This window comes from Ursus americanus, chromosome 1, assembly GCF_024610735.1.
Source record: "Ursus americanus isolate L20-20 chromosome 1, mUrsAme1.1.p, whole genome shotgun sequence".
NCBI classification, from domain to species: Eukaryota; Metazoa; Chordata; class Mammalia; order Carnivora; family Ursidae; genus Ursus; species Ursus americanus.
In genome coordinates this window covers 33,394,246-33,415,258 of record NC_142127.1, presented here as the reverse complement: position 1 = coordinate 33,415,258, position 21,013 = coordinate 33,394,246, and the positions used below count along the sequence as shown (strand labels likewise).

At 45.8% G+C, this 21,013-nt stretch overlaps 1 protein-coding gene across 1 annotated transcript in view; it reads right to left on the bottom strand.

Moving 5' to 3' along the window:
• FMNL2 (formin like 2) overlaps positions 1–21,013 on the bottom strand; it is a 296,810-nt gene that overhangs the window by 9,265 nt on the left and 266,532 nt on the right. The window contains 13 exon segments of the mRNA XM_045781864.2: positions 1,631–1,732; positions 2,702–2,865; positions 5,133–5,262; positions 6,536–6,616; positions 6,744–6,812; positions 7,900–8,134; positions 9,678–9,880; positions 10,518–10,642; positions 15,398–15,566; positions 15,568–15,611; positions 15,949–16,261; positions 18,034–18,135; positions 20,189–20,338. Of these exon segments, the coding sequence (XP_045637820.2) occupies positions 1,631–1,732; positions 2,702–2,865; positions 5,133–5,262; positions 6,536–6,616; positions 6,744–6,812; positions 7,900–8,134; positions 9,678–9,880; positions 10,518–10,642; positions 15,398–15,566; positions 15,568–15,611; positions 15,949–16,261; positions 18,034–18,135; positions 20,189–20,338 (1,887 nt within the window).

Genomic DNA, 21,013 nt, shown 5'->3' with positions numbered 1-21,013 from the left:
CTCGACGTCAGCCTGGGAGTTATTCATGGTGTAGTGTCTACGGCCAGTAAAACTTCCCATACCGTCGCTGCCCGACAAGCACCCCACGGAGCCCGCCGACAGGACCACAGGGTGAAACGATCATGCGGAAGGGGCTGACAGGCTCTGAGCTGTGCCACCCCACGCAGATCACCAAGGAAACTTCACCTTTTCCTCTGTTCTACACATTCCCCTGCTGAAGTATCAGGCTTTGAGACCAACCAGACCCAGCTCATAGTCTACAATTTAAATTCTCTACAGACCTTAGACTTACAATTCTCTATGTGAAGAAATGTGGTCCCTGCACATAACAAGAACCTCTGGGTGTCGTCTCTGCAGCACACCAGCATTACCAGTGAACCCCGAGCACCACAGTTAGCACCAGCTGCTGACCAGAGACCTCCTCACGGCTCCCAGCGTCTTACACACGGACCCTGGGCTGTGTTTGGGCTCATCCTCACTTTTCCTTCTGCAAATAGCTTGTGATGTCACTACGACATGAAGCCATGCGGATAGCTAAATAATATAAACTCCTGAATTTCAGGGAAAGGCCAAAGGACGGTTCTGGAGCTAGAGAAGTGACCCACTATAGCCAAAAGGATGTTTCTCAAAAATGTAGATGACCTGGGGTGCTGGGTGGCTCAGTTTAGCGTCTGCCTTCAGCTCACGTCATGATCCCAGGGTCCTGGGATCGAGCCCCACATCGGGCTCCCTGCTCAGCAGGGAGTCTGCCTCTAACTCTCTCTTCCCCCCCCCCAACTCGTTCATGCTCTCTCAAAATAAATAAAATCTTTAAAAAGAAGACACATCCCTCCTCCCTGTACAATCACACTCCTCCTTCCTCCACCAATGTTACCGAGGTTATACGTAGACAACCCTGGAGAACACAGACTGCAGTGTCTCCTAAGTGCACTAACAACCCCTAACACCATGTGCCCCTTGCCCAGCATTCTTTCTCAAGGAACAAATTCTTCCAGCCCAGGGCTCTTTGGGTCACACGCTTTTTCAAGACCATAGCTCTGGATTGTGTCAAATGACCTATTTAAAGGAAGGACCATTACTGGTCCAGATGAGGAAACAGACAGCAACCATCCTTCCTAGAACATCTTTCAGTCCATGCCAGAGAAATGTTGGTCAAGATGACCTAAAGCCCTGGGCAGGACACACATGAGCAGGCTGTCCCTGACCTCAGCTACAGCACCCTTGCCACAGGCCAGAGTCCACTCCCTTCACCTGTCCAACAACTGCATGGGAAGCCTGGAGTTTCCAAGTCCTTCACCCCGCCCACAAGAGTGAACAGTCAACGAGGAAGTGATGGTCCTGGAGTGTCTTCACTTGCCCCAGAGGGGCAGCCAAGAACCTTTGCCTTTGGGCTGAGCCCCAGGCCTGGCTGGGTGGAGACAAGGAGCGTGGTGGGCTGAGGGCCCCAGGACCTCGCAGCCTCCACAGGACTGGGGACTGTTCAGACTCATGCTGACCTCCCAGATCTGCTGCCTAAAGGAACAGGGGAAGCCTCCGCACAACAGCAGAAACTCAGACACAGCTCTGGGAGGACACCCACTTGACAAACAACGCCAAGGAAGGCTTTCAAGGACCCCATGCTCCTGTTTACCTTATAGGCTTTCACAAACCGGACAAAGACGGGAAAGAAGACAGAGGGTGGTGTCGTCTTAGGGTTTTCTCCAAAATACTTCACCACATCATCAAAAGCATCCTGTAAAGAAGCAAACTCCTCTTCAGTTTTAAGAAGTCCAGCATTTGAACTTGACCTCCTGGGGGAAGAGCAGTAGCAGAGCAGCAGGGAGGATCCAGCCACCGCCACAGCTCTCCTGCGGCCCCCTCATGCCCCCACAACCCTCTAGGGCTTCCAATGTCCTGTGATCACCAAGGCAAAGTGAGCAGAGGGCAATAGTGCCGCACAGGATTCGTCTCTGGGACCACCCGCAGTTCTCCACTCCTCTCTCTCTCTCACTCGCTCACTCACTCATGAGGAACTACCCCTTTCAAGAGCTTCCTAAGGCCATGGCAGAACTCCCTGAAACCAATGGGTTAGAAGGGATCTCAGAAGTCGCTCAGACTCCAATCCCAGTCGGCTGCTTCAATGCTCCTTATGGTGCCCCGCCTTAGGGGCACTCACGTCTCTGCCTCAACTCTTTTCTGGCACAAGACAGCCTCGTTCGGGAGCCATCCCACCCCATCTGCGTTCTGAGTCCCGACCACACTCTGCCTTCCCTTCTGTGATGGCATGCAATCCATTTTGGCTGTTTTTCAAGTGTGTAAACTTAACCCCCAGTGTAGTACAAGATTTCAAGGTCAAGGCCTACGGAAACTCAACACACTGGGAAGGACACTGCTTTGCCAAGCACAGGATGGACACATGTTGGCTGAAATGAATACAGGACTCACACAGAGGGAGCCTAGGAGTGAAAGGGGAGGGCAGGATGGGAGGGGAAGGGGGGAGGGAGGGCCTCTAGAGAAGAGGGTGAAGACTCCTCATCAGAAGAGGACAATGAACAGAACAGGTACAATATTCAGAAAGATCCCATCCACAGTAGTCACTAGCTACAGAAGAAATCTACCCTCAGCAGACAGAGAGTAATTTTCCCCCAAAGCCAGGCCAGCACCCAGGTGCGTTTAAGGAAACCCATCACACCCTGTGAGTGTCCGGGGCACAGATACTTACCTGTGCAATCTTGGCATCATCCTGCAGCTTCTTCAGCTTCCCCTCATTGTTGAGGATGAACTCCTTCAGCAGCGTGTTGTGGTCATGCATGGTGTACTCCCTCTTGGTTAAGTCCATGCCCCTCTGGAGCTCCTTGACGTCCAGTAAAACATTCTCGAGGGAGACTGAAGTAGAGACAGCAATGTCCCCATCAATGTCAAAAACCACAGGGAGTCTGGCTGGTAAGCCCAGTTCTCAGTGGATTGCCAGGATCACTAAAGGGCCTTAGATCTTTCAGAGCAGAGAGCTTACAATATGAATAATGTATTAGTGCTCACTACCCTGCACTGCTTTAACTTCGATATATGCACTAATTCATTTGCACTATCAGCCCAATTTGCCAACAACAACAACAACAACAACAAACAGCATAAAGAGGTTACGTGGCCTGCCCTGGGTCGCGCAGCTTGGAGGTGGCCAAAATGGGGTTCAGAGAACAATCATGGACCCCAAATCCTGGGACTATACCCAACTATTCCATTTCTCTTACAGGAGAGGATAACCTAGGGGTCTGTCTGTAGGCTCAGACTGCTCCATAACTGTGCGGGGGAGTGGGGGGGGGGGTAGTGGTGGTGAAGACCTGATCCTCTTAACACTCTCACCTCATTTACATTTCTGTGGCTCTCCAGCAGGGGGTAGCACTTCGATATCAAACTTTAGTACTAGTGACCACTAGAAAGCAAGCAACCTTGGACAGCTTGCTGTCGTCAAGGAAGCCTGCCCTGCTTCGGAAGGATTTCTCAGCAGGAACCTTTCCATCTGCAGTGCAGCCACCCTCCCAGGGCAGCTACGTTCCCGCAGCCTGCTGCAAGGGAAGTCCGGGCCTTCCCTCTGCCTCCTGGCTGCCCGACTCTGCTCTGCACACGGATGAATTATACAACAGGACAGGTCTTTCCCTTGCTAGACTCATACTGTCTTACCCAGCTTTGACTCCTCAACGCTTAGGGCAGTGCCAAGTACACGGCGGGGGCTCAGAGAGGCTCGCCGGATTAGCAAAGGAGTGACTGCGTAAAGGACTGAACGTATAAAGTCAGCTGACATGGGATCTCAACCAGAGAGAGAACACAGAGAACGACTCAGCCAGAGGACCTCCATCTCTCCACCCTCCCCGACTGATTTTTTTTCAAGTGACACTTTCGGGGAGTCTCACTTGGGTTAAACAAATTGGCCAAAGATTTTTGTTATACTTTTTTTAAAATTAGAATTGTGATGAAAAATCCCCAATTTAGGCAAAGGGAAACCTGGAAGGAGGAAAATCACTGCCTCCTGAGCCCTGAGTGGGTCTGTCACAGCCTGCCTCTCAGCCTCCACTGGGGCACCTCAGTATCCGTCCCAACATCATCTCCGTACCTCACCTCCTTCATTCATTCACTCATTTACCTATGCTCCCCAGCAATTTGCTAGGGGCTATGGGAATTATAAACAAAACTTGATTATACTCATAAATCCACAGGTTGAAATGGACACGCAAACTGTTATAATGAAACTGGAGAAATCTGGTATGAAAGAGTATACGGAGTGCTCTGTAGTAAGAACACAAAAGGAGCAGCTATTTACCGTGAGGAAGTCACAGAAAGCCTTGCCCACAAAGAATCAATTCGCTAAGTCTGAAGTAGGCCCCGGGAATATAAATTTATGATAACACCTTGGCTGCTCGGGGTTTAAGATCCTAATGGGAGAATCCCAGGATGCAACCAACCCTGGGGTCAACGTGCGCCTGGTTCCTTTCTCTAGCCAAACAGTCTTTGGACAGGACACGGTACATTAGACAATACACCAAATGAGAAGATGTGGGTTCTAGTCCTGTTTCTAACACGTTCTGCCCATGTGACCTTGGGCAAGTAATTTAACCTCTAAAACTGTCGGTTTTCTCATCTGTAACGTGGGGATACCATTACGTACCTATTATAGCCCAGCTACCTCAGAATCACTTGATGACTTGAAACGGGAAAATGCATAAGCGCTATGGAGAAGTAACAGCCGAAAGTACTGAGCAAGTACAACGCTGGCAACTGCCCCCCGGGAGCAAGTGGGACGGCACAATTTCAAACCGGAGTGTTTCTGAGGGGGTGATTTTCAGATTTTCATGCTCGTGTTTCAACAACAGCAATAGACTAAGAAGGACATCGAATGGAAGAGGAAAGCTGCCCAAGGTCGAGCCCTGACTCTGCACAGAGGACACAGAGAGGTCTCCCTTGTGTCCCTAGCTACTACGGCTCCCAGGCGTGGGCAACACCATGGCCTATGCACTCCAGCCAAGAGCCTCCGACTTTTTCACCTTCCCTTTCCAAAGGGGTTCCGAAGACCTGTTAAGTGCGGAGTGGTTTCCCCAGGACCCGTGATTAAAGGCACCTGATACCCAGGAGTAACAGGAGGAGCTGAAGTCAAGTACCTGCCGCAGCTTTCTCCACATAGTGAAGCTCATTATAAAACAGGGACACTTGGTGATATTTCTCTTTTACCACATTTGAAATGTAGTGCAACAGTGTTTGCTTCCGATCTGTTGACTTGGTATCTAAGAGCTGAAAACAAAAGGAATACAGGTTAAAGAGGAAGGGAAGCTTGTCCCCCAGATGATGTCCTCCCACTCAGAGTAACTGAGTACAGCACCCCAAAGTAGACAAAAAAAACCCCACAGGAGGGTCAAGCCTGGACATGTTTTTTGCTAAACCGGCCCACTGACTTGTAAAAGAGACCACAGGACTTCTCCACCAGGGGATATGTTCAATGTGGGGGACGATTCCAACACACATCTCTATGCACACGACACCGCCCCACCCCACCTCCACCACACCAGCTCCCCTGGCTTAAAAGTAGGAAGCCCCCAGTTTGAGCGCTTTCCAAAGTGAAGGAGCAGAGGACTGAGCGTGGAACTGGCAGGCCTGCATGTACAGGACTCCCACACTTCAGTCGACGTGTTTCTAGTTCAGCTCTAGCTCATTCCCTGGCCTCCATGACACAAAGCAGCTGGGCTTAACACACATGACCCTCTCGGGCCAGAACTGGGACTAACTGAACACTCCCTACCAAACAGCCATGTCTCCCCAGGGCTTGGGACTCAACCCACTGCCCAACCATCTCACATGGAAGCCACATTAGCCTCACACAGCCGTGGGGGAGAGGATTCCATGGAGGATTTTCTGTAGTCCTGCCCATCTAAGTCAGAGGCCTCTGAAAAGCAGCACACTCTTTTCCATCCAGGAACGGGAGGAAGGAAGAGAGGGATAGATAGATAAAATATAAATATACATATATATGTATACATACATATGTATATATCTATTTAGAAAATACAAAAAGTAAAAAGAAGCACTTTGAAAAAAAATCCCTAATTCCCTCCAACCTGTTAATATCTTAACCTACTTCCGTTCAGTTTTTTTCTACATATTTTACTTAGATGAAATCAAACAGTCCATGCAATTTATACCCTTTTCTAAACACAAAATTATCTATTTCTTTGAAAATTCTTCACACTCTAAGAGTTGAAGAATAGTTCACCATATTAATTATTGTTATAGTTGATAATTTTCCAGAATGTTGGATCTTTTACATTGTTGCTAATTATTTGCAATTATGAAATAAATAAAGCATCCATGATTCAGATTCCTGAGGAAAGAGTCCCAGAAAGGGAACCACTGGTTGAAAGGGCATGAGGATTTTTAAGGTTCTACGTGCTTGCTGCCAGATGATGTTCCAGAAAATTTATACTAGCAGACGACTCTCCACTCTGGGACTTAATCTCCGCCAGCTGTTTTGCCCCTTACATAGCTCTTGTATTTCTTTTAGTCCACTCACCAGATCTAAACTCTGAAGCTTAAATCCATAAACTGCTCCTCGTTTACTGCTATTCATATAGTTTCCAAGGGCCAAGATGATCTGCAAAAAAAAAAAAAGAGAGAGAGAGAGAAGCCCATCAGTAGAACATCCCAGGCATTCCCAGGCCAAGGAATTCAGCTGACAAGTCAGCTCTTCCCTACATGTATATGAGGAACACTTCACTTGCCTCCAGAATTTTCTTGAGTTTTTGGGACGACTTTATAGAGACAGACGCCGCTATAATTGAGTGCAGTTGCTAGATCCCATTCAAAGGAAGGAAGGGGGGGGGAGAGAAAAAGAGACATGTTAAAAATAAGAAACTCTCATTGGAAACTAAACTTTAACACAGAAGAAAACAGACCTGCACTTAGACCTCAAAGCCTTAATGCTAAGATTCTATTTTTCCTCCACATAACAAATGTCAGTTGTCCTGCTAGGGTCTTAGGCAACCATATCATTACATTCAAGCTCTTCTCTCAAAGTATTTGAAATGAGAAGAAATGTCAGAACTTGCTTATCACAAAATCTGTAACCCATGGGACTCAGAGCTTGGAGTCAACAGCATCTTCTAGCAGAACTCAATTCGCTGCCCACCACCTCGAACCATGTAAGACAATACATTTTTAAATCAACGGAGCTGTCCAGGAATGAAAACAAAACAGCAAAGGAATATAATCACCCTCCAGAAGTCCTCAGAACATGTTGTGAACAGACATGCTACTGTAATCAGTAATTAACAAAAGTGTATTTAGAAACAGAACTGGGAAAGAACTATTTATGATACTTATGTTTACAATATTCATAAGTCTCTACCAGATTAACGCAAAGAAACAGGAGATGGTTGGCTACTATTTCTCCATCACCATGGTGTACTAGAACAAATTTCCAAGGAAGAAAGACTCCTATGGTAAATTTATAATGTTTCCAATGAAAGCCAATAAGCCTGTTCATTAAAGATACAGGATCGCTTTTAGAAATGAAAGTAATATTTTCAGTCTTGCCAAACCAGTCAGTCAGAGCACTGGTATCTTTGGGAGGAGAAAACGCTTGGAAGATGATTTTCCTGGTCTTATGTATTAAAGTGGAAACCCGGAGGACATCCATAGACACAGAGGATGGCATTATATGGAAGAGAATAGCAATACGGAAAATGGAAATTTTCACATTTAGTTGGCGTACACAATGTGAAAAGAAATTGCCAAAATAAAAATGCAATCTGGAAAGTTCTGGGAAGGAGTCTTTAGAGCCCATGATGTTAAGTGCAATTCTGGAAGAGACTTAAAATAAAAAAATGATTCTCCATCTCTTTGGACCCTCTCCCCTGCCAGAGCTGGTCCACTCACAGGAGTCAGCATCTGAACGCTTTCCGCGAAGTTCCCAATGAAGGCCATGATGGTCATCTTCTGCATGAGTCTCTCAATTTTACTGAACTGCATCATGAACCGGTCTTCATCTGACAAGTTCTCCAGGGGCTTCCTTTCCCGCTCATAGAGCCGAAACACTTTCACCTCATTCTCAGTTGGCAAGAACCTCATCAAACATTCTACAAAGTCTACAGGCAGTGTCTTCAAGTCAAATCTGAAGACAGATGTGGACATGTCAGTGTTAGAGAGAGAACCTCCTACCCTTTCAACCGCACCACCATTTGGTCCTGCTCATCAACCACCAGGACAATGAACTGATGACAGCTACAGCTGAACTGGGACGATGCCACTTGGTGTCGGCTCCTGACTGGCCAACAAGTAGCTTCAGTGGTCCTTTCTGAGAACCCAGGCCTTATCACAATAGCCATACTCGGTTTTTAGCCTAGTACCTTAGCTCTAAGTCCCCAGAAATCAACAGTAAATACAGGAAGAATGAGAAGGAAGACTGAAGCATCTGATGGTAAGTATTTCAAGGACACGGTTTTTAAGGCATATTAAGTACTGCTAATTAGAGAGACTGATATTATACACCCAATTACAGAATATCTGGTAAACTCTAATATTTTTCAATTAAACCAACAGTCTGGGCTATTTTTTCTACATTAGAAAAAAGTATATCCATACACCAGTATTAAATGGATGTTTTGGTTTAAATGCATACATCCCTTGAAGGTATATCAGACTTTTCTGGATATATGCTCAAGTTGAACAAACAGAATATTTGCTACAATCTCTATTTTCTTCCCTGGACAATCTTTTTCCAGCAAAATAACAGAATTACATCTAATCATCATGATAAATACAGTATATATACATTAAAAACCAGAATGCCTATCACATTTCAACATCAGAAATCAGAACAGAATACAGGATACACAAGACTTTTGGATTTTGATCCTGATTGAGGACATGAAATCGGAACAAATGATCTCTGAGTGTCATATACTCCCTGAAGGATCTCTTACCAAAATTTACGAAATACCAATTTACAATGAATTCATTCCTAACTCATCTAAAACATTTGTTTCTTATCATACTTGAAAGTCATCATGACCACAAGAAGGGCAGAAAGGTTCCTCTCATAGAGAAGTAAATAAAACCAACGCCTTCTCTGCGGTTCGGGGATAAGAAAAGAACTGAACTTGAAAATTTCCTGAAAGCTGCTAAGAGAAACAGGAATCACATTCCTATTGTTATGAATTAAAATATGCATCTGTATCAGATTTGCATTTGGCACTGAATTGTATCATTCCACAAATGCCATCAAATTTGTGATTAACAAATAGAGAGAAAATTCAGATACTCCAGAGCACACGGACAGTCTCCCCTTTTCTTAGCATCTGTAATTCTCCACTCCTCATAGGGATGCATTGCTATAGACATATAGGAAAGCACACCAAGTTAATAAATGATGTCGCAATCCAGTTGTTATTCTTCTAAAATAATTTTCACTTGAATACAGCACTCCCAAGGGTAATTTCTGGCCCGCCTCTTTAGTGCTAGCATCCCGTGCAACTCGGAAGTCACACGTACGTAACAAAGGGAACCTCTGGTATGTGGCTACCAAGAACTGCTCCATCTTTTATCTTCCATCTTGCCCTACTATTGAAATGTTTGTCATCTACCAATCATAACTTTATTTTTGTTTTTATCCTAAATTCACTAGGATCGAATTTTCCAGAATGCCCTGAACTTACACATGTATAGCTTTACATATCTCATCGGCAGTCTTTCCAGCTTTCCTTAAAGTTATGGCAAGGTTCTTGGCCCTGTTTGCTTCTAGCAATGTCACTTTGTTGGATCCCTTCTGTGTTATCTTCTGTTTGCTTGAAGAAAGATCAATGGCAGGACCTTGGGCTTTTGTCTTAAATATTTCCTCAAATTCATCCACATTTAAGTCCTGGAGTAGAGAGGGATGAAATAGGCAAATTGGATTACACTTAATTTTTAAGTCAGAAACCATTTCGGCAGTTTCTGAAGTATCAAAGAACTTACTTTTTCTACTCAATACTTGCCTTTGATCATGGCTTACTCTATTTTCCTGTTTGTGCTATGCCATGACTTAGGCCACACGTAGAGCTATGAACGTCTAAACTAGAAAACTGATTCCATCTGGCCAACTCAACGGCTTTTCGCTAATTACCTTGCAGGGCCGGCCGCCACAGACTAAAACTTTCTATCAAACCAGACAGTGAGTGCGATTATTGAGTTCTTAGTTACTTACAGTTCAATAAAGGGTTTTTTTATGCCCTTTTATAAATTAAGGGCAGGGCTTCTGTCAGATACATGTTTTATGGCATCCACCAAAGATAATCACAACCACTCCATAGGAACATAACTTTCTAAACACAGTTTTGAAACCACCTTATTAAACAGTGTCCAATTTTGTTCTCTAAGATAAAAATCCTTTTCTTCTTTACATCGAGGAAAATAAAACAGTAGCACTGCATCACTGAAACTTCCAGGTTAGCAGAACACCCATTTTAGCTTTGCTGCCAAGAGAGCCCTTCCTCTTTCTAACCAAATGAGAAAGATACCTCTAGAATTCGCTCGTCATCAATTTCGTTGAAGACTGTGCCGTTGATCTGATTCGGCTTCAGGGCAACCCAGTTAAAAACTGGCATTCTGAATTTCGTCTTGATTGGCTTCTTAATTTTCACAGCTACAAAAGTCAGGGAAGATGAAATTAAGACTCCACCAAAACCCCACGACCCTCAAGAACAGTCAGAGAACAGTCCTTGCAGATGACACTTTAACACTGGAGGAACACAGGCAAGAGGCGCCCAAGTGTTTTTAAACACAGAAAACATCACGCGTGGCTTCGGCTAGAGCAACTGGAGGTCATCATTTGGTTGACTGATGCAACATTATGGTAAAGTTGTCTAAGGGACAGGGGTTGATTTTTTTTTTTTTTTAATGCAGGCAAATGGAGTGCTGCATTACAATCGCAATGTTAGGACAATGCTTAAGACAAAGTATTGGGGAGCAAAAATTATAAATAATGTTATTAGATAGCAGAGACGACAACTACTCTGTGACACTGGCGAGTGTGTCCGATTGTGAAATAGTAAATTCTTGGTTCTAGAACACCTATTTCCAAACCAATCTTAAAAGATGATCAGAGACTGAAGGCAGTGGCTGTCTAAACCACCAGGAATGCGACATCAGGAAGGCTGGCTTTCTGCTAGCGCAATACATTCTCATGGACAATTTTGACAATGGGGATTATACTGACGCTGAGTTATTCCAACCAGACCAAGGGCCACGGACAGCTCAAAATAGAAAATACTTCAGATGACAGAAGGGGTACTCAGAAATCAGGGTTAGTATTGCTTTTTGAGAATGGCCACAGTCCCTTCCCCCTCTCTTTAAAGAGCAAGTTCTCCCCAAGAATCAGCTACATGAGACTAGAAGGCACCCATGAACCCATTAAAAACACAGAAAACCTCTTAATAGAGAGGAAGGGATATCTATCTTTGAGGGGTCGGGTGAGGCATTGTCAACTCCTCTTACTGTGGGGAAATGAGCTCAAAAAAGGAAATTCATTAAAAATTCCATGAATTAATTACACATCATAAAGAAGCCTTCCCAAACCATCTACCTGTGTATACGTACTTTCTTAAGTCTGTCCTGGGCTGCTCGCCACACGACTTGGGAGCCCCGCTCCTTGCCATCATTAGGAAGGGAGGGAGAGGTGCAATGCAAAACAAAATAAACCCAAGGCACACTGGGCTCTTCCCTGGCTGCCTGCCATTCCTCCAGAGTTACGAAGGCCACAGACACAGCAGGAATGTCATCTGATAAATCCACACAAAAGCATGCAGGAACACAGAAACACAGCTTTTGCCAAACGAGGCCTTTCTACCATCACTCCGACACCATAGGCCCCACCACCCGACAGTGCTGGATTGCTCGCCACACTTCCTTTTGGTCTACACTTCCCAGGAAAGCCCATGTCCTCCATGGGACAAAGGAACAGACCTTTCTCTAGCCTGGCATGTGAGCAATATGGAGGGAGAAGGGGAGCAGGGAAAAGCTGTGCAGGGATCTTTCCACAATCTGAGCTGGCGGGTCCGTGCCATTTGGTTCCGCCATCCATCCATGGACACCACAGGCCTCAGGACACGCACTGAAAGTCATTCCATCTGCAGCTGCCCTACTTTTAACTTGTCAGCAAAATTAAGAATAAGCCTGAGATCAGAACACAGGCAAAAAAAAAAAAAAAAAAATCTGGAAGGCTGTCCTAACTCCCACTGGGGAATGGGAGATGGGTTACAGAAGGGGCCTGCAGGTGACCATGACAGACACCGTGCCCACAGTGTTCAGGAAAAAGGCAGTGGCTCTGTGTGGGCGGGAGTGTGTTGCGTGGAGAGAACTGGAGACCAGCGGGAAGGGCCTGGAAAAGCAGCACCTAACAGCTTGTTCTTGTTCTGTGGAGCAACTACCCTTTCTCCCCCAGAATAAATTGAAAATCCTTCTAGAGCTGAGGCCTTAGAATCAGTTATGACCATTAAACTAAGAGAAAAAAACACTCTTTTTCTCTCAGGGGGAGAGGAATATGGCATATGAAATTCAGGCTGCCTGCTTACAGAGCCATTATCTCTTTTACTAAAATGTGTGGGCAAAACTGGACCAACAGTCAGCCAACAGCGAGACTTCCCACACACACAGGGTCAAAATGCAATGGTTCAATGTAAGATGGAGTGAAAAGATGTCAAGGCACAGTGTGACCAACAGGAACACATGGCAAACACTCAACACACTCAGTGAGGAGCAACCTACAGAAAAGCTTGATTGGCCCATCTTTTGTGGAAGCAGAAAGAACAAAGAAAATACAAAAAAAAAAAAAAATTAGATATGGTTAGAGTCAAGCCGCTCAGCAGTTCACGCACTCTTAGCAGAGAATTTCATGCTTCTTGGACACATTTCACAAGGCAGCACAGAGCCAAAAATTCATTTCCATTCGGGCCTGCCTTGAAGACTCACTTATTATTTTGTTTTAAAGAGTAATCCTTCTTAGAAGAGGGGAAAAAGTGATTTCATTATCGTGGTCCCAAACAGCTATATTGAACTGTGCTAGGTATTCCATAAGATATGGGCCATGTTTTAAAGAAATCATCAGCCAAGTGCAAATTCTCACTGTGAACTTTCAAAGCACCTTCTCCCAAAGAGACAGCCAAGGTTACAGACTGTCCCGCTGTCTGCCACAGACGACCGAAGAGGGAAATGGGAGCCAGACTGCTCTATCACAGATGTGAGGAAGCCTAACACTTCAAATGTACATTCCATGCTGTATATTTTCTCTATAAAATGCAAAGAAAACTTAACTAGATAAAATTAGAGGACGTCATTCAGGCCCCCCGTCTCGGCCACCACGAACACACCTGCTCATCGCCTACTGAAAAGATAGGCCATCCTGCTGCCCATGGATCCGAGGACCTAGCCATGTCACAGGCTTCTGGGTTCAGGAGCCCTTGGCCTATCATCGCAGCTCCGTCCTCCACCTCTACTGGGACATCCTGACTCTGGTCTCTTAATTCCAGGGAGAAAGTTAGCCCACACACTGGCAACACATCTCACAAAATGTGCTACGTAACGATCTTATAAAACAGAATATCTTGTCATCGTGTAACGGACACTTACGGCACCAAAGAGAAGTCAAGTCCCACACACACACAAAGGGGACAACCCCCAGCTGTAGCAGCCCTGAAGGCAGCAGTGGGTCATCAGCTGAACAGAGAGTTCCACACGGTAGAGCCGAGGCAATCAAGAAGCCGGCAAGGTTTTAAAACTAAGTTGTGGGAAGAGTCCAGAGAGGACAAGACTCCGAGGGGAGCCCGGGACCTGCACATCTCGGCCTCACGCCAAGGCAGTTCGGAGTTCTAGGTGAGAGCTCGGGGGAATGGAAGTGGAGGCTCCGTTGCGTTAGGTTTTGCCAAAGAGAAAGGAAGTGGTACCCGACCAGAGCCACCGCAGCAGCCACGTGCCACGGTGAGCGCTCTCAGGACGCTACGATGGAAGCCTCATCCGTGAGCCAGGCGCACACGGCAACTACAGGTGTTCACGCTCAGGGGCTGAGAGCAGCCTGTCGATGGAAGGGATTCCTGGGGCTTGTTAAGAGATTTTTGGTTCACATCCTAAAATCCAACAGGTCCACGATGACACACCTTCTAATTTTGTCCCTAGGAAGCAATACAAGTTCTAGAAGAAAGTAGTAGATGGGGGTGACCTTGAACAGTAGAACCAAATCACTGGATTACTGTGAGCACTTTCAACAGGCCTCTGGTTTGTTTCTTTGACAAGTTTATGGAAGTTGGGATGGAAGGAAACACCACAGATTCAGTGTGGAACAAGGTTGCTCAGGGTGGCTTTCTGGTGCCCCAAAGGGCTTCGGTCACAAGGATGAATTAGTCCTAGTAACTGGTCAGTACAGCTGCAGGTGGGACACTCTGGGGGATGGAGCGGGCAGTCGGGAAAACCTCTCACAGCTAAGACGGTCATCGAGACGTGGGACAGAAGGCTCTGAGAATACCGCACCCATCAGAGTGGTAGTTCTTCGTCGGAAATAAGAGACCTCTACAGGGACTGAAGTGCGGGAAGAAGTAGAATTATGTGATGTCAGAGATGGCACGGCAAAGCTCAGAGCAACTCAAAATGCCAGGGAAATGCTCCATGACGGGAGAACAGCTTGTGGTATTTTTGAAAGGAGTAAAAAGTCACTTCCATGAGTCAAAACATCAGAACTTCTATTTCACGGCATTAGAACCCCTCTCTTCCTCTAGCCCCCCAACACACTCTGTTTTATTTCTGGTGCAGGGGGATACCGCACTCTGTGCTGGTGAGCAGGGGGCAGCGTGCACAACTCAGAAGCGTTTCCAGGCATGGCGACCCCGCTGTTGGCAACGCTTCCCTTGAAGGTTCAGTCGTATAGTGAATTCTGAGGTCTTCAGATGCACAGCAGAGATGCCTCGAAGCCTACATCGGGCAATCACACAGAAAGGCATTCTCCCCTTTTGCAAATGACACCGCAAATACCTTCCAAAACCAGAGCACCGCGTGTCAGAGCTCCGACTGGTACAGATGCTCACAAGTGCTCGATGGATCCATGAAAATGCACTGATCCCTAAGAATCTAACTTGTCTCTCGTCCCTTTTCCAGGTGGGCAGAGTGGAAGGTAGGAAGTCTGCAAAATCCAAACTCCCTGCTAGAGAGAGAGAGCTATGAGCTACCCAGAAAAAAACTCCTCCTGTGCATATCTTCCCCTTTCCTGCTCCATTAGCAGCAATGCTCTTGGATTAAGAGGAGGCACCTGGACTTGCAGGAGACCGGGACTTTCGAAAAGGCTTTAAAGCCTCCGGAGGTAACACAAATGAGTATTTCTTACACGGGTACCTGGGTCTGAGTTCTGTGCTCTTACCTGCTAATCCTGAGTTGAAAACCACTGTGGGTGAGGACGTCCCAGGCAGCGGGGGTGCAGAGGGAGGAGGAGGGGGTGGTAAAGGAGGAGCCGGCACAGTCTCAGCTGCAGGGCCTGGGAGAGGCGGGGGAGGAGGCGGTGGAGGAGGAGGTGGGGGAGGGGGTGGGGGGTGGGGGCGGTGGTGGCATGGGTGGCGTTACCGGACCATTTTGCACTAGCAAAAGAGAAAACACAAATTGCCTTTGAAAACAGGGGAATGGTTTCACCTGCAGGATGTCACGTTCACATAAAATATCCAAAAAACAAAACACCAAAAAGGACAGGAATTTTTTTCAAAGACTAGAAAATCTCCTCACCGGCAAATAAAGAATATACTGCAACATATGTGAAAGCTTCAGCTTTAGAACCTTAATCTCAAAATGCAAAAAGTTTTTAAAATCAGAAAAAGGACCGGCCAACAAAAGCAGGCAAAGATCATAAACGGACAGTGGACAAAAGAAGAAATACAAATATCCTGATACTCTCCCAGTTCTCCCACTGAGGCTTCTTACCTGCTTCAGGTGTGTCTGACGATGGAGGTAGTGGGGGCGGAGGGGGGGGCAGGGGTCCCGAGGGGGCGACCCCCGTTACTGGTCCCACAAAGTTACCCACTGCCGCTTCTGACCCCGTGGACAATGTGCCAGAAGCCACGACTGGCAGAATAGCAATGTCCCCATCCCCCTTCTTCTGAATCTTAATGGTCCCTTGTTTCTCCAGTTCATGAATCTTTTTTTCCAGGGTAGACTGTCTTTGAATGGCCTCTTCTTTTTCTTTGACCATTTTCCTTAATGTGTGAACCTGGGTGTTTGCATCTTTGTAGATTTCCTGCAAAAAGAGCCCACAGTTAAGAGTTTATCTTCACATAACATTCATACCTTTTAGCATCGGATTGGCAAATTGAGGATCAAGGAATTAAGAGAGAAAAGAAAGAGAAGGAAAAAAAGGAAAACAAAGAAAAGAAGAGGAAGGAAGGAAGGAGAGAGAGAAAGACAGAGAGAGGGAAGGAGAGAGGGAGAAAACTCATACATACATAGGATTCCTATGGAACTCAGCCAGATGCTATAAAGTCCCATTCATTATCAATTGTTTATTGATAATGCATGCAATATATTCTAGCAATTGTTGCTGTCAATATAGTTCTTTCCACTAAGAAGTGCACCTAACTCAATATTCCCAGCAGGTGGAGAGGAACAAGGGAGAGATGACCCAAGAATAATTTTATAGCTGACTCTGGAATACCCTGAGGGTATCGGGTGGGGCAGCATGTTTTCCTTTTATTTATTTTAAAATTCATTTGTAACTCCAAGACACATATCAGCTAACAGTAGACAAAAGGCCCTAAGTCAGATGTGGACAGAAGTCAGACTGGGATTAAAAATCTGCAAAGCACGGAATAATCCACTCATGAATAACCAGGGGCTGATTGTTCTTGAATGGGGTTCTCTGGCCTTCACAACGCCCCCTTGACCAAGCTTAGGACAGCAATCTTTGTAACACTTTCCTTTTGGTATGCAGTTAACAGAACAGGCCAATGCTTCCCTCTACTGATTACTTAGCTCTGTCTAGATTTTTAGAAGAAAACAAAAAAGTTACAATTTTCAAATTAAAGGCCGTCCCCATTCCTTTTATTAGGGGCCCACCGAGGTTCCAATGAAAGGATTTTAATGGAACTTACTTGCTGGGTCTTGTACATGTGATCTCTCACCACAAACCTCCAGCAGGCAGGGAAACATTCTTCACACCCTGTCTATTATTAATAATCTGAGAGTCTGACTTGAATTGAGTCCATATGCTACAACTTTGTCTCGATGTCGTGCCAAAAAATAAATTTCCTAGAGTTAACTGCAGGACATGTCAGAATATCAAGCAACACACACAGACATGATAGGCATCGCATAAAATGTGCCGTTTCATCAAGGATGGTGTAAAGGCAAGCCGTGTGCCTGAAAGCCCTCCAAGCGTTTGGGTGATTTTATGTTCTGTACAGTTCTGAGCACTCGGATAGCACTCCATAAATACCTGACACGTAAGGTAAAACAATGCTAAGGCCAAATAAAATAGCTGGGATTATCTGTTAATAAAATGGATTGGTTTTGCTTTGCCTTCTTTCTTTCTTCCTTTTTTTTTTTTTAATTTTTTTGGTGAATGCCATTAGGTCTCCCCTGTGTTGATTTCACCATTTCCATGGCAACCACCAAATCTGGTTTCAAGTAGAAGCAAAGCAAACAAAATACAAAGAAGTCCAAGTCCTAATAAAAATAAATAAGTGGCATGAATTAAATCCATGCCGTGTTTTTATTTCCGAGCAAATGGGTGATCCACTGAATCTACTCGGACTCGTCCAGATGGGAAAATATCGTTGCTCTCAAAACCTGTGGTAAGGAAGGACCGAGCCCCCGACATTTCATTACATACACATGTATACATACCCTAGTTATGTGCACTTTTCATCTGAGTATCACTTCTGAAACGGTTCCAACGAATATGTTGCATCAACGCATTCCTCTGACATGAATGTACCCACGATCTACTAGGGCTAAAGCCGGCGCACCTTGCCTGCAATGCCCATCTGGACCAGCGATCAGCAGCACACTTACTCGAACAACATCCAGCTCCTTGTTCCTCTGCATGAGCTGCTTTTCCAGTTCCACGATCTTGGACATGGCTTCATTTTCCGTGTCTTGCAGTTTTTCAGACAACTGTAAAGTTTTAAAAGGGAACCTGGGTCACAACACACGAGCATTGTGCTCAGGTCCTCAGTTCTCAGAAAGTGGAGCTCAAAAGCCATTCGGGGCCCATCAGGGTCCTGCATGTGTTCCACAAGCTGTTTTCTGGAAATGTGAATATTTCTAATAGGATTCTGAATACATATTTGTTTCTAATGGGAAATAATAATCTACACACGATCCTTAATAAAACCCATACATCAGCTCCTTAGTGTTTTGACCTACACAGTGCCTCTCCCTCTGTTTCTGCAGTAGCTGGCAAGCGTGGGGGACAGCAGGTAAGGCAAGAAGGGAAGGTGACCTTTCCTGCCCAAAGAAAAGGCCATTAGGCAAAAGCTTTTGAAAATCATTAGTCCACAAAACTTGGTTCTGTTATGACTAAAAACCAGCTGAGAAAACAGTACTGCTGGTTTTGACCCAAACTACCCAACTAATAAAAGTCATTTGGAGGGGCAGTTCAAATAAACAGGTGGCCTGCTACAAAAGTGGGCTATCTGAATATGGTCCTGCAACGCTGGCTAAGGCTTCCAGAGGAAGACGGGGTGAGCCATGTTTTCAATAGTTACTTTTCCCACAAGGCTCCGAAAGTGAGCAACGTCGGATTTCACTGAAAACGATCACAAGGGAAGAAGAGATCACAAGTAAAGAAAACCAGGAAGGCAAGGTGAGGAGGAAGGGTGGAGAGGAAAATGCCGATCAGGTTCAGAATTTGAGTCAACTCTCTTAAGGTAAGAAACACTGGGCTGGTAAGTGCCCTTCCTAAGTGGGGGCCAACCACGTCACTGCAGGACTTACAGTGTGGGGGGGGAGAGTTGGCTCACCAACTTGGCTTAACCACAGCCAAGAAGATGCCCGTTTTCAGAGCGATGGACGAAGGTGAAGGATGTCAAGCACGTTTGATACTCTCAACTAAGAAAATGTGGAGGAAAATAAGTGACCATTCAAATGGGGGAAAACGATATTGCTCCAAAAAAGAGACTATTCATTTACAACAAAGGACACTGTCAAGCAGAATTCAACAAAAGAATTTGGTCCTCACAATGCTGGGGTCTCTAAGAAGCACCATTTTTCTGTTCATTCCTGCAATATTCAAATATCTGCTTAATGGATGAACACATGAACAGCCTCTGAAGGCCTTCAGACTCAAATTCAACTTAGTCTGTGGAAAGAAAAATCCCTCAAGAAAAATGAGCCCCTGCCCTGAAATGGAGTTGATGTTATACTGAGAGGACAACTTGAAGAAGAGGACATAAGGGAATGCTCACTAATTTCCTTGAAAATGCCTATTGTTGAAAAGAATCTTTTGAGAACTTCCGTAAGCACAAGGCAAGACTGTGCAGACAGGCATCATGAAGACACAAGATCACCCTGTCCACGGGCTTGTGTGGACACACTGGTTAGAGCGTGACTTATATTCCCCAGACTCTGAGTGAAATATAACTTACTGACACATCACACCAAACTCCCACAGAGGCTGGTGTGGGCGGTATCTTGCCTGGCTAGTCACGGTAGTCGCACTGAGGGAGAGGGCCAGGTGAGAGGCGGGGAAGACACAAGTAACAGTCTATTAGCCCTAGCGCTTATTTTCGTTGCTAGAACCCATCTTCCATGGGCCTGTGTGAGCACATGTGGTAGAAAATTATTTCTATTCAGAAGAATAGGAATAGAATAGGACTTCTACACCTCAGCCCAAATTCACATATTCAAGTGACATTTCCCCCCTACATAGTGCCAATCACCTCACTCTTGGGGGCCTGTCTGTAACTAGGATGGCTAGGACATCTGGGCTCAGCAGAAACCGAGCACATGAGCGAATAAGGCAAGGCGACAGATTCCCTCGGTTTTAAGTAACAAACATGCTTTCTTTGAAAGAACCCCAAGTGGCTTTTGATGGCTCCCTATCTCCAGCCGCAGCTTACATCCCTCCACTCCAAACCCTTTCACTGACCGCCATGACAGCTAACACTTATTCTGCCTGGCACCCAGTTATACACAAACAGTGTCTCCTTTTGCGAGATGTAGTTACATGAGAAATGTTTTCTTCCAGCTCTTCCACTCTCTCCAAGGCCGCATTCTTGGTTTCAGCATCCTCCAGCAGAGCCCCCACATCGAACACGTTGTCCAGGTAAGCTTGAATCTGCACCTGCAGCTTGTCGCTCTCCGTGTGCTTCAGTTTCTAGACACCAAAGCGCAAGAGAAGGCGGCGTTAGCGCAGCCGCGGAAAGAGAACATAAGGGTACGGCAGCCTACACGGTTTTGTTTGTTCCAAATACTCTGGTCTTTTCCAAGAGACGGTTTGATGTCTCGGCCTCCTCAAGAGAACTACAGAGTGTTCAGAGTGTGCGACGAAGAAGCTACCAGCAGATCAGTTTCTGGCGAATACCCTCTCCCAGATATACACACATTTCCTCCCTGATCCTTCCTATAGATATATTCCCCATATCGACATATTCCAAACCAAAACATTTTGATACAGGTGAAATCAGACAATAGAAAAATTAAAAGCAGCTTCAGACGGGAGCAACGGTCCCAGTAACATAAATTTGAGAAGCATCTGTGTGCAGAAGAGGTTAGAGTAGGCGTAATCTGCCTGCGTAAAGAAGGTAGTTCCACTGAGGAAGAGGGTTAGGCAGGAGGTAGGGAAGACATGGATACAGCATATCAGCCCCGGGGCTTATCAATAAATTGCTAGAATCCACCCTCCATGATAACTTCCCCAAGATACCGCCCCCGTATACGGAGCTCAGGGCTCCCCAAAGCACAGATCAGGAAGCTTTCCTCTACTCCCTGCATTGCAGGCCCAGCGTCCCAAAGGAAGTCAACCAGCTTTAAGGTGAAATTAGAGATCAAA